Genomic DNA, 14131 nt, shown 5'->3' on the forward strand with positions numbered 1-14131 from the left:
TACTACACTACTCTATTAATCTTGTCTTAAAATTGCCAAGTGGCTTATTCTTATGTTGTCACTTGGCTTCTTCTTGTGCTTCGTCTTCTGCTTTATAATATATATAGATTAGTTATTATCAAATTAGTCTGAACCATCTGATTAAATGAAAAATTGATTTGGTTAGTTAGCCGATTACATCAGTAACAATTAACCAGGTAACCAGTCATCATTTTCTCCTATATATTTCCCACTCTTCTAGTTCATCCTTCTCATTGTATCAAGGTTAAAAAAAAAGTGGTTATGTTTTCCAAAATGAATGAGGAATTAGCCTTTCAAGAAGCTACTTCGACCGGGTCGAAAACAATAGAGCATTTGATCAAATTGCTAGCTAGTGAACCAGTGGTTCAGGTGGATTATCGTGAGATAATTGATTTTGTTGTTGCAAAGTTGAAGAAGGCGAATTCCATGGTGGGACAAACAGGTCATTCTAGGTTCCGTCGTGGTCCAATTCAAGCTCAGGCTGCTCAAGCTTATAATGAGGCTGAATCTTAAGATTAGGCTCAGGCTAAGGTTCAGGTTCATGATTCCCTGACTTTGTTGTCTCTTTCTACGTAAGGTTATATGGAGAAAGATAGAGTGCTTGCACCAGCGCCGCTGTCCGTAGTGGCGCTTGTGGCGGTGTCAGTGCAGACAGAGTTAACACTTGGGTTCAGAAGCCAAGCATTAATGTTGTTACTGTTACTAGTGCTAGTGGTGGTGCTAGTGTTGGTGATATGTTTTAGAGTTGTGACCCGAATTTTGTTGGTCCGGACCTGAAAGTTTGGACCTTTATGTTTTTGAGCCTTAGACTTATTTGTATACACGCATTATATAAGTGCATATAGTGAGTTATTTTGTGTGTTTAGAAAATAATCATTCTTTACATTGTACTCCTTTCCTTTCATTATAGTGAAACATCCTCTGCCTCTGCCCATGGTTTTTCCTGTAAGGGTTTCCATGAAAATTTGTGTGTTCTTGTTTATTATTTTGCTTGTGGTTTGCTTTATTTCTGTCGATCCATAACAAACTAGTATTAGAGACTGTTCAATTGTTTTCTTGGGGATGGAAACCATGAAGTATGATATTCCGTTGTTGGATCGCAACACCAGATTTTTGTTATAGCAAGTTAAGATGCGGGTTGTGCTCGTGTAGATAGATTTGGACGATGCTTTATTAGGGTTTGAGAAGATGCCCTCATCACGGATGGACGAGGACAAACGATGTAAGGATCAGAAGGCTCTATCTCAGATCCACCTTTATTTATCCAATCAGATTTTACAGGATGTTTTGAAGGAGACCACAGTCGCTACGTTGTGGTTGAAACTGGAATCGCTATGTATGAAGAAGAGCCTAACAAGTAATTTGCATCTCAAGCAATGACTTTATTCCCATCGCATGTATGAGGGTGCGTCCTTGGAGGATCACCTATCTGTATTTAAGAAAATCATCTCTGATTTAGAGACTCTGGAGGTTAAGTACGATGAGGAAGATCTAGGGTTGATTTTGTTATGTTCGCTGCCTACATCATACACAACCTTTAGGGATATAATTTTATATAATTGTGATAACCTGACGATTGATGAAGTCTATGATGCGTTGTTCTCTAAGGAGAAGATGAAGCATCTTATGAATGGGTCAGAGACTCAAGGATATGGTCTTATTATTCCTGAAGAAAGGACTCGTGAAAGGAATTCTGAGGGTGATGACAGGAATAGGTCAAAATCCAAAAATAGAAATAAAACCTGTAATCAATGCAAGAAGAAAGGCCATATCAAATTCGAATATTGGAAGCTACAAAATAGAGAGAAAAGAAAAGCTCAAAAATCAAAGAAAAACCAACCAGAGAAGTCCGGTAAAGCCAATTTTATGGAAGATGGCAGTAGTGATAGAGAACTCTTGGTAGTTTCTTATGGTAACTCCAAACCCTATGAGGATTGGATCCTTGATTCAGCTTGCACGTTTCATAGATGTCGTAATCGAGATTGGTTTACAACATATGAAGCAATCTCTAAAGGTGCTTTGTTGATGGGAAATAACACACCTTATAAGATAGCTGGAATTAGAACAATCAGGATCAAGATGTTTGATGGGGTTGTGAGGACACTTGGTGATGTGCAGTATGTCCCAGAACTGAAGAGAAATCTTATTTCCTTGAGTACCCTTGATTCGAACGGTTATAGTTACATTGGTGAAGGTGGAGTCCCGAAGGTTACTAAAGGTGCTCTTGTCATGATGAAGGGACAAAGAAAGTCTATAAACTTGTATATCCTGTAAGGCTCTACTATTACAGGTAATATAATTATTTTTACCTCCTAAATGACGTTACTAAACTTTGACATATGCGTTTGGGGCATATGAGTTAAAATGAGATGGCTGAACTAAGCAGGAGAGGACTTCTTGATAGGCAGAGTATTACCAAATTGGAGTTCTATGAGCACTGCATTTTCGAGAAGCAGAAGAGACTCAGATTCACTAAAGGCATCCACTCAACTAAGGGCACATTTGATTACATTCATCCTGATCTCTAAGGTCCTGCTAGAGTACCTTTTAGAGGAGACGCTAATTACTTTTTGACTATTATTGATGACTATTTCAGAAAAGTTTGGGTGATCTTTCTGAAGAAAAAGAATGATGAGTGGAAACTATGATTGAAAAGCAGACAAGGAAGCATGTAAAATGCCTTCGGACCGATAATGGTTTAGAGTTTGGTTCTAATGAATTTAATGCTATGTGCAAGCAGAAGGAATTGTGAGGCACTTGATAGTTCGTCATACTCGACAGCAGAATGGTGTGGCTGGATGAATGAATAGGACTATAATAGAGAAGGTGTGTTGTATGCTCTCTAATGCTGGTTTACCCAAGTCTTTTTGGGCCGAAGCTGCTTCCACAGCTTGTCTTCTTATTAACCGATCTCCCTTATTCGCGATTAATAAAAAGACTCTAGAAGAAGTATGGTCTAGTACTCTTACTAGTTATTCTGATTTAAGGATATTTGGATGTCCTGCATATACTCATGTTGATAATGAAAAGTTAGAACTTAGATTTGTCAAGTGCTTATTTATGAGTATAAGCCTGGTGTTAAAGGTTAAAAGTTCCGGTGTCCAGAAAGCAGAAAGGTTATAATTATCAGGGCTATTATGTTTGATGAATTTGCCATACTTCGAGCTCCCTCCGAATCTAGTGCTTTGCCTCCAGATGAGCTTAGTCACATGAATCAGCAAAAGTCAAGCACCCATATGAATTACAATTGGAGGCGGAGTCTACACCAGAGCCTACTTTTCAGTCTAGCCCGGAGATATAGAGTGATACTATTTCTTCTTCACCACCAGTGGTGCCACAATATTCTATTGCTAAAGACAGGCCTAAAAGAGATATTATACCTCCTCGGAAGTATGCTAAAGCTGATTTGGTTGCTTATGCATTGAGTTTAGCAGAAGGTATTGTTCTGATGAAGATCCTTCTTCTTACTCAGAGGCAGTTAGTTTTGATGATTCCTACCGATGGATAATTGCTATGCAGGAAGAGATGGAATCACTTCATAAGAATGACACATGGGATTTGGTGAGATTGCCTAAAGATAAGAAAGTTGTTCGTTGCAAGTGGGTGTTTAAAAAGAAAGAAGGAACATCGGGAGTTGAAGATTCTAGGTACAAAGCAAGACTAGTTCCTAAAGGTTACAGTCAGGAACTTGAAGAGGATATATATATGGAGCAACCAGAGGGTTTTGTAGTGTCAGGAAAGGAGGACTATGTATGCTAGTTGAAAAAGTCCTTTTATGGCTTAAAACAGTATCCCAGGCAGTGGTATAAGAGGTTTGACTCTTTTATGACCTCTCATATATTTTGGAGGAGTAGTTATGATAGTTGTGTCTACTTCAAGGAGGTAAGTGATGGTTCGTTCGTGTATCTTCTCTTGTATGTTGATTGCAGCAAAGGATATAAGAGAGATAATAAAAGTCAAAGCCCAGCTCAGCAAGGAGTTCAAGATGAAACATCTTAGAGCAGCAAAGAAGATTCTTGGAATAGAAATTATGAGGGATAGAGAGAAGTTTAAATTATACTTGAGTCAAAAAAGGTATATTGATAAAGTGCTTCACAAGTTCAATATGCAAAATGTCAAACCTGTAAGTACTCTATTGGTAGATAACTTCAAACTCTCGGCCACTTTATCTCTAAAAAAAGATGATGAGCGCGACTATATGTCTCAAGTTTCATACTCTAGTGTTATCGGGTCTCTTAGGTATGCGATGATGTGTTCTCGACTAGATTTATCTTATGCCGTCAGTGCAGTTAGAAGATACATAGAAAATCTTAGAAAAGAACATTGGAAAGCAGTTCAGTGGATTTTCAGATTCTTGCATAGATCTACTGATGTTTGTTTGCAGTTTGGGAAAATAGAGAGGAGTGATCGGGTATGTTGATTTTGATTTTGCAGGAGATCGTGATAAAAGGAGATCCCTTATAGGCTATGTTTTCACCATTGGTGGTTGTGCTATTAGTTGGAAAGCTACCTTACAGACTACGATTGCTTTGTCAACTACTGAGGTAGAGTATATGGCTATTACATAGGCTTTCAAGGAAGCTATTCGGTTGAAGGGTCTGTTTGGTGAACTTAGCAAAGACTTACAGATTACTACGGTCTTTTACGACAGTTAGAGTTCTATTTTCCTTACGAAAGATTAGATGTTTCACGAGAGGACAAAGCAAATCGATATTTGGTATCATTTTGTTCATGAAATTATTGCCCATGGTGATATTGTGGTGAGCAAGATTAGTACTCATGATAATCCTGCTAATATGATGACCAAGACACTACCAGGTGCCAAGTTTGAGCATTGCTTGGACTTGGTTAGTGTTAGCTATTAAGATGTGCCCTTAGGGGCTTTTGTGGAAGAGGTAGAGAGTTTGTCATGACATGAATTTGAGTTCTGAATTAGAATTCGTGTTAAGGTGGAGATTATTAGAGTTGTAACCCAAATTTTATTGGTCCAGACCTGAAAGTATGGACCTTTATAGGGGCCTAGGACTTATTTGTATGCACGTATTATATAAGTGCATTTAGTGGGTTATTTTTAGTATTCAGAAAATACTCATTCTTCATATTGTACTCCTCTCCTTTTATTGTAGTGAAACATCCTCTGCCTCTGCCCGTAGTTTTTTCCGCAAGGATTTTCACGTAAATTTGTGGGTTCTTGTTTATTATTTTGCTTGTTTTCTGCCGATTCATAACAATATGAAATGGAAGGATGCTTTTGGTAGCATGAAGAATGGGATAAGTTCTTCTTCCTTCCTTTCGTTTACTACAGGCGAACGGAGTAGAAGTATCTCGTGTGTTGCTATTCCTGCTTCTTCAATGTTGTTGCATCTGGTGGCATAAGTTATTTCCGCAGAAAAACAACTATCTTCCACCGGGAAAAGATGTCGTGAGCAAGAACAATCTAGTGATGGTTCTGGCAAAAAGAGGTTATTTTTTCTATCTGGCATTGATGCTACTTTGTTTTCTCTGTCTTTGTTTGACATTTATTTATGTTTCTAAAAACTTTAGGAATGCTTACAGTAGATTTTTGTGATTGGAACTTTTTATAAATTTCATGTATGACAGAAGTTTTAGTTATCATATAACTCTTTGTTTTCTTTGAAAATCTCAAAATGACATGTAGTTGCTAGTTACCAAATATGTATTGTGTAAATTTACTCATGTATAATATCTTATAAATTATAAAGGAGATATGAATCATACTTGGATAGTTCATGCGATGAGCATGACTGCTACACCAACATAGGCACATTTACAGATTGAAATGTGCATTTATTATTAATAAATGCAAATATTTTTTATTTCATTTATTTTTATGTTTTTTTTTTCAATCAGAAAAGTGATAAGAACTCCGGTGATAAGTTCAAAAATTACTGATATACCAACAGATGAGTGTTCATGGAGGAAGTATGGTCAGAAGTCGATTAAGGGTTCACCATACCCACAGTAATTACAATGCACCATCAATCAGAACCATTAATTTTGGTATCACGTACAATGAACATACCAAACCTAATATAAAAGTTGATTTATTTTTTTTAATTCAAGGCCTATTACAAGCCTATCAGTTTTTCTGAATATCCAGCAAAGAAGCATGTGGAGAGGGCTATGGATGATCCTAAGATGTTAATTGTGACATATGAAGAGGAGCATCATCATACACAAGTCTCGATGCAAGAGTACAGTTCTCAAATGGTGGCTTTTGGCTCAGCAGAAGAGAAAAAGGAGTGAATTGAAAGTGGGTGGGGTAGGGAGGGGGGAGGACAAGAAAGAAGTTATTTGAATGATAAGCATTGTTTAGTTTCAACTCGTTCGAGTTATCAAGAAAGTAAAAAAAATAAAATCTCTTAGGAAAGAGTTATGAGGTTAGGAGTAAAGAGTTGCATTTGTGGCTTTGGACCTATTACGTAATTCTAGAAAGATTTTAGGGGTTGAAAGAGGAATTTTTCTTTACAAATTTTGACTCTCTTATTTTATACTCCCATGTACAAAAGGTTTTCAATAAGTGCTTGGATATGTATTTGATGATACTCTATTAGGAAAGATATTTACAAATTAAAATAATATCTGAATATATAAATATTTTTAATATTATAGTTTCACGTAGAGAAAAAAAAAAAGAGTAAAAAGCTCTTTTATTACTTTTCTTTCTTCTCAAATACTTTTAAACCGATCATCTTGCTACAACAAAATAAGCAAGCTTAGGAGTGAATCAAATAGAAATTATGTCCAAAAGAATTCTAAGTTTGCTTACAAATTTTGACTGAACAATGTTTGAGAAATTGGTCATGTAGTATTATGTTGTCTTCTTCCAAAAGACTAGTCCTTATTTTTAAAATAAAAAATGTTTAATTAGGAAGTCAAAATAGTTGTGCAATGAATGAGTTAGGAATATGGATTCCATCCAATTCTTTCACTTCCTCCATCTATTTTTACCTTTCAATTACTTCTTTCGTTTCTTTTTATTTTATTTTATTTTATTTTATGTGTCATAAATTGATCGGACACAGAATTTAAGAAATAAAGAGAGATTTACTAATATTTATCAAATTATTTTTATTAAAAAATATACTAATGCTATCTTTAATTAAATGGGACCAATAACGATAAAGTGATATTGTGTCTTTAAATAGTTACCAAATAAACAAAGGTGATATTCTATTTGAGGCGGATAAAAAAACAGACGACACATAAAATGAAACAGAGAGAGTATTAACTTTGACACACTTCTTAAAACACAATGTAAATAATAGATGTAATTTTATTAAATCGCTCTTTTAATATGATAAATTCAACGTTTTAGAGATATATTCAATAATAACTATAATTAATAACTAATTGTAAAATGGACACAAACGAATAAATTCTAGATTATTTTTGTAAATTGAATAAATATTATTAGACATCTACTCTTAAAAACATGAACAAGTAAAAATAAACAAGAGAATATTATGTTCTTCATCCTATTTAATTATAGTTTTAATTTTTCTTATGCTTATTAGACGTTTTGAGAATTGAATTTTTAATATTAAGAATATAATTAAAAGTTATTATATATTTTAGTCTTGAATTTTTAAGATAATAGAGTAATTTCTTTTAAGTTAAAACGACAGTTAAAAATGAAACATTGTTATTGTTGTTATTATTGTTATACGATGACCTTTTTTATTTTTCATTTTTATCCGTCTTATATCTCGATTAATTTAACTTAACACTGTATAAAACTTATATAAAGGAGGAAACACTCTTTGTTAAGAACTTTTTAATTCTTAAAATTTAAATTCGTATTCAAGGCCTTTGAATGTGAGGGGAAAATTTCTATTTATTTGCTAGGAGTGTCAGGTGGGTGAGTTGGGCCAAATAGGACTGCGTCAAATGGACTGGATTAATAAATTAAAGGAAAAAAGACATTGTGTAGCCTTTTTAAAAAAGAATAGTCCAAGTTTGGGCATATGGACATATAATGTCCAGTCGGGTAAAAAAATGTCACTTAATGGTCGAATCCTATTCTTTCTCAATTTGGGTCATTTTGGCCTACATAGTCCATATACATTTCATATACAATATTGATACAGTATTGAACTTCGGTAATTTGGCCTTTTTAAAAATATTTTAATTTTTTTTTGCCATAAATTTTTTAACTAATCAAATATTCTGCTTTTTTAATTGTTTAGAAATAATAATTAAATTATATAAAAATGATATAATTGCTAAATAGAATATGTATCTATATAAGATATATGTATATAAATTATATAGTTCTATCAAATATGTATATGTATAAAATATATAGAAAGTGTATGAAAATTATATAATTATTGTATAAAACGTGTAAAAAAAAATATACAGTTATTGTATAAACTGTGTATCAAAACTATATAATTTTCGTATAGAATATTTATATGTATAAGATTTGTATAGAAACTGTACAGAAGGTGTGTATAAACGGTATAGAACAAGCGAGTAAATTGAAATGACTAGAAAGTGGAATTTAAATTTCATGGCCATTTTCATGGAAATAGTTTAATTTGAAGTGTCATTTCTGTTCTTTCCTCGAAATGAAACCGGTCATTAACCCATTTAAAGCTATATGAGGCTAATAGTCCAAATTTATAAATGGCCCGAATCATTAACTCATTTAAAAATTATATGGACTGAATGGTCAGCATTAATAAATTGGATCGAATAAATAACACAAGCGCTTATAGAAATTACATGTGCTAAACAACCCGAGTTAAATGAATTGGATTATTATTAACTCATTTTAAGAGTTATTTGGGCCAAAAGAACTGAGTTAATAAATAGATCGAATGATTAAAACACTTATAGAAGTTAGTACATGCGCTAAACAATTTGACTTAATAAATGGACTGGATTGGTTATTAACTCATTCAAAAGTTACTTGAGCTGAATAGGCTAAACAAATGGATCGGATGATTAACACACTTATAGAAGTTACGTGCGCTAAATAGTATGAGTTAATAAATGAGGTAAATTATATATTAGCTCATTTAACAGTTAAATTGGTTGAACGGGCTAGATTAATAAATGGATCAGATGATTAGCACACTTATAGAAGTTATATGCGCTAAACAGTTTGAGTTAATAATGGATCGGATTGTTAACTCATTTAAAAGTAACTTGGACTGAATGAGCTGGGTGAATAAATAGATGAAAAGACACACACACTTATACAAGTTACATGTGCTAAATAGTCGAGTTAAATGAATCCAATTAGTTATTAACTCATTTAAAAGTTGATTGGGCTGAATGACCTAGATCAAAACAAACTGAATAATATATCATAGTTCAATCCGTCTAACTCTTATTAAATTTTAATTTTCTTATTTGTTGTACTTATAATTATTTTAATTACATATGTTTTATAGATACTAGTTTTGTCGCACGTGCCTCGCACGTGTAACGTTTGATTATTAAAAGCTAAATGATTTTATTTGCTGCGGAGATTTTTAATGAAGTGTAAAAGTTTAAATCACTTTTCAAAGACATATATATATATATTAGTTTAGCCGCACGTGCCTCACACGTGGAACGTTTGATTATTTAAAGTTAAATGATTTTATTTATTACGGAGATTTTTAATGAAGTGTAAAAATTTAAATCAATTTTCAAAGATTTTTCACACTTTAATATAATAATGTAAACATAAACATATTTTTTAGTGTAAGCACATAAATGTAAACATAAATATTTATAAGCCGTGCTTTTTGGATATTATTAAACTATAATTAAAAATAAATTACAAGGAAGAGAAGATTAAAAAAAAAAAGAAGAAGAAGGAAAAACTAATAAGAATTCTCTTGCGCACTTGGTTATTTCCTTTTTTCAGTGGTTGAACTTCAGATTATTCTTGATTTAAATTTTGTTTAGGGTCTTGAATTTATTTTTCAATTAAATTAATCTCCAAATATTAGTAGGTCTCTAGATAAAAAATACCAATGTGTACAATTCTACCATCCTAATTGATAAATTATAACTGATATAATAATAACTTTTTGTAAATAATTGATAAAAATCTACTAACCACAAACATCTACGAAATCTTTCATGTGAAAATGAATGGTTAAAGATTTAAATTTTAAGAGAAAATCTGAGTTAAGACTATATAATTTGATTTAGATTTTATGTGATAAATAAAACTCAATCCTCTTGTTTTTTCCTACCAAAAAAATAAATACAGATTTTCTTAAACAAAATAATTTAAAATTCAAAAGTTCAAAATTTATGCATACTACATTGTACTTTATGCATCAAGAATTGTACTTTCATTTAATCAAAAAAGAAAATTAGAGTCATAATGGTTTTATATTTAATGAACCTTTCCATTTTTTACAGTGGCAAAGAATGTGAGCTATATCTTCTGTCTTTTTCTTTATTACATAGTTACTATCAAATTAATCTGAACCGTCTGATTAAATAAAAACTTGACTTGCTTAGTTAGCCGGTTACATCAGTAATCGGTTAACCAGGTAACCGATCATCATTTTCACCTATATATTGTCCACTCTTCTGGTTCATTTTCATCCTTCTCATTGTAAACAAAATCAAGGTTCAAAAAAATGATTATGTTTTCCAAATGAATGAGGAATTAAGATGTATAATTTACTATTTTAAATTTTAAATTTAGATGATTGAAACTATATTAAAAAATGCTATAAGTTGCAATTTTTTTTCATATTAATATGATGAAAAAATATATTTTGAAATATTAATCAAAATTTATACAGATTATTAACCTCAAAAAAGTGAAACAATGACAATTAAAAAGTCAACCAATTAGTGTAATGTTTGATTATTTAAGCTAAATGATTTTATTTATTGCGGTGATTTTTAATAAAATTTAAAAGTTTAAATGACTTTTCAAATATATATATATATATATTATTTTAGTTGAACATTCCTCGTATGTGTAACGTTTGATTATTTAAAGTTAAATGATTTTATTTATTGCGGAGATTTTTAATGAAGTATAAAAATTTAAATAACTTTTCAAAGTTTTTTCACACTTTAATATAATAATATAAACATAAACATATTTTTTAGTGTAAGCACATAAATATAAACATAATTGTTTATTAGAAGTGCTTTTTGGAAATTATTAAAGTATAATTAAAAATAAACTATAAGGAAGAGAAGATTAAAAAAAGGAGGAAAACTAATAAGGATTCTCTTGCGCACTTGGCTATTTCCATTTTTCAGTGGTTGAACTTGAGATTTTTTAGTGGTTGAATTTATTTTTCAATTAAATTAATCTCCAAATATTAGTAGGTCTCTAGATAAAAAATACCAATGTGTACATTTCTACTATATCCTAATTAGCAAATTGTAAGATAATGTCCATGAAATTTTGAACGTTTTTCTTTTTCTTTCTTCGTAGAAGCATTCTGTTAAGATTTGTATTGGGATTCTCGGATCATACATTTTCATAGACATAATCAATAGTTGATAATGAATTCTCCATTATTAAAAATTTTCTGTGTTTCACTTTCAATTTCAAGTCATCTAATATTTATTATAGGCAAACAAATAAAAAACAATAGAATTGTTTGAAGGTATAGTAAGTAGTATGTGAAGCATTGATTGACGAGAGACACACGTTCATCGCACATCCAGTAAAACTAGTACAATTGAATAATCAAAAAATTGATATAATAATAATAATAATAATAATAATAACTTTTTGTAAATAATTGATTAAAACCAAACCACAAACATCTGTCAAATCTTTCATGTGAAAATGAATGGTTAAAGAGTCAAATTTCAAGAGAAAATTTGAGTGAAGGTTATATAAATCTGATTTAGATTTTATGTGATATAGTCAGTTATGACATGCATAAATAGAACTCAATCCTTGATTTTTCTTTTTCTACCAAAAGAATAAATACAATTGTTCTTTAACAAAATAATTAAAAATTCAAAATTTATGCATATTACCTTGTATCCTATGCATCAAGAATTGTACCTTCATTTAATCAAAAAAGAAAACTAGAATCATAATGGTTTTACATTTAATGAATCTTACCATTTTTTATAGTGGCAAAGAATGTGAGTTATATCTTCCTTCCTTTTCTTTATTACATAGTTACTATCAAATGAATCTAAACCGTCTGATCAAATAAAAATTTGACTTGCTTAGTTAGCTGGCTACCTTAGTAACTAGTCATCATTTTCCCCTATATATTGCCCACTCTTCTGATTCATTTTCATCCTTCTCATAGTAAATAAAATCTAGGTTAAAAAAAAATTGATTGTGTTTTCAAAAATGAATAAGGAATTAGCCCTTCAAGAAGCTGCTTCAACCGGGTTGAAAATAATGGAGCATTTGATCAAGTTGACAACTAATGAATCGGTGGTTCAGGTGGATTATCATGAGATAACTGATTTTGCTGTTGCAAAGTTGAAGAAGGCTAACGCTATGGTGGGACGGACTGGTCATGCTAGGTTCCGTCGTGGTCCTGTTCAGGTTCAGGCTCAAAATAAGGCTGAATCTCAGGCTCAGGTTCAGAATTCACTTACTTCGTTATCTCTTTCTCCGTATGGTTATATGGAGAAAGAGAGAGTACTGGCATCAATGACGCTGTCTGTAGTGGCGTCAGTAGCGGCGCCGGTGCAGACAGAGTTAACACTTGGCTTCAAGATGCCAATTGTTAATGATGATGTTGGTGGTGCTGGTGTTGGTAATATGAAATGGAAAGATGATTTTGGTGGCATGAAGAATTGGATAAACTCTTCTTCCTTCCTTTCGTTTATTACAGGCGAAGGGAGTGAAAGTATCGTGAATGTTGTTCCTCCTCCTTCTTCTTCCATGCTATTGCTTCCAATCGCACAGGTTGTTTCTGCAGAAAAACAGTCATCTGCCACTGGAAAAAGATGTCGTGAGCAAGAACAATCTGGTGATGGTTCTGGCAAAAAAAGGTTAGTTTTTATATCTATCGTCATTGATGCTACTTTGTTTTCTCCGTTTTTGTTCACATTTATTACATTCTAAAAACAACAGGAGTGCTTACGATAGATTTTTGTGGTTGGAACTTTGTATGAATTTTGCATATGGAGGAATTTTTAGTTATTGTATAGCCTTTTTTTTTTTTTTTTTGGAAATCCTAAATGACCTGTAGTCGCTAGTTATCAGATGTGTATTGTGTAAACTTGCTCATGTATAATAGCTTATAAATTACAAAAGAGATGTGAATCATATTAGGCTAGTTCATGCGATGAGCATGACTGCTACACTAACAAAGCCACCTTTGCAGATTGAAATGTGTTTATTTATTATTAATAAATATAGATATTTTTTATTTATTTATTTTTATGTTTTTTTTTTTTTCAAACAGGAAAGTTTTTCCTAGGAAAGTAATAAGAACTTCAGTGATAAGTTCAAAAATTACTGATATACCAGCAGATGAGTGTTCATGGAGGAAGTATGATCAGAAGCTGATTAAGGGTTCACCACACCCACGGTAATGACAACGCATCAACCAAAATCGTTAATTTTGATATATATCACGTAAAATGAACGGATCAAATCTAATATAAAAATTATTTAATTTTTTTAATTTAGGGTCTATTATAAGTGTACCAGTTTTCCTGGATGCCCAGCAAAGAAGCATGTGGAGAGGGTTATGGAGGATCCTATGATGTTAATTGTGACCTATGAAGAGGAACATCATCATACGCAAGTCGCGATACAAGAGTACAATTCTCAAATGATGGCTTTTGGGTTAGCAGGAGAAAAGTAGTGAACTGAGAGTGCTGGGGGGGGGGGGGGGGGGGAGGAGAGAGGACAAAAAGGAGGTTATTTTAATGATAAGCATCGTGTAATTTCAACTCGTTCGGGTAACCACGAAAGTGGAAAAGATAGCAGATCTTAGGGAAGAGTTAGAAAAAAAAACAGGGGGGAAATTATAGTTGAAATAGTTAAGAGGTTAGGAGTAGAGAATAGCAATTGTGGGATTGAACTTGTTATGTAATTCTAGAAAGGTTTTAGGGGTTGAAACAGAAAAAAAAAAAAATTCTCAATATTTAACTCCTTTATTTTATATACTACCATGTGCAA

The 14131-nt window shown here is 32.2% G+C and overlaps 1 protein-coding gene across 1 annotated transcript; it reads left to right on the forward strand.

Annotated features, from left to right (window-relative positions):
• Positions 1–12340: 12340 nt before the first annotated feature.
• LOC107848847 (probable WRKY transcription factor 11) lies at positions 12341–13814 on the forward strand. Its single transcript, XM_016693580.1, has 3 exons — positions 12341–12993; positions 13410–13535; positions 13637–13814. The coding sequence occupies exons 1-3, from the start codon at positions 12341–12343 to the stop codon at positions 13812–13814; spliced, it is 957 nt and encodes a 318-aa protein (XP_016549066.1).
• Positions 13815–14131: the final 317 nt, after the last annotated feature.

This window comes from Capsicum annuum, chromosome 12 (assembly GCF_002878395.1).
Source record: "Capsicum annuum cultivar UCD-10X-F1 chromosome 12, UCD10Xv1.1, whole genome shotgun sequence".
Lineage (NCBI taxonomy): Eukaryota > Viridiplantae > Streptophyta > Magnoliopsida > Solanales > Solanaceae > Capsicum > Capsicum annuum.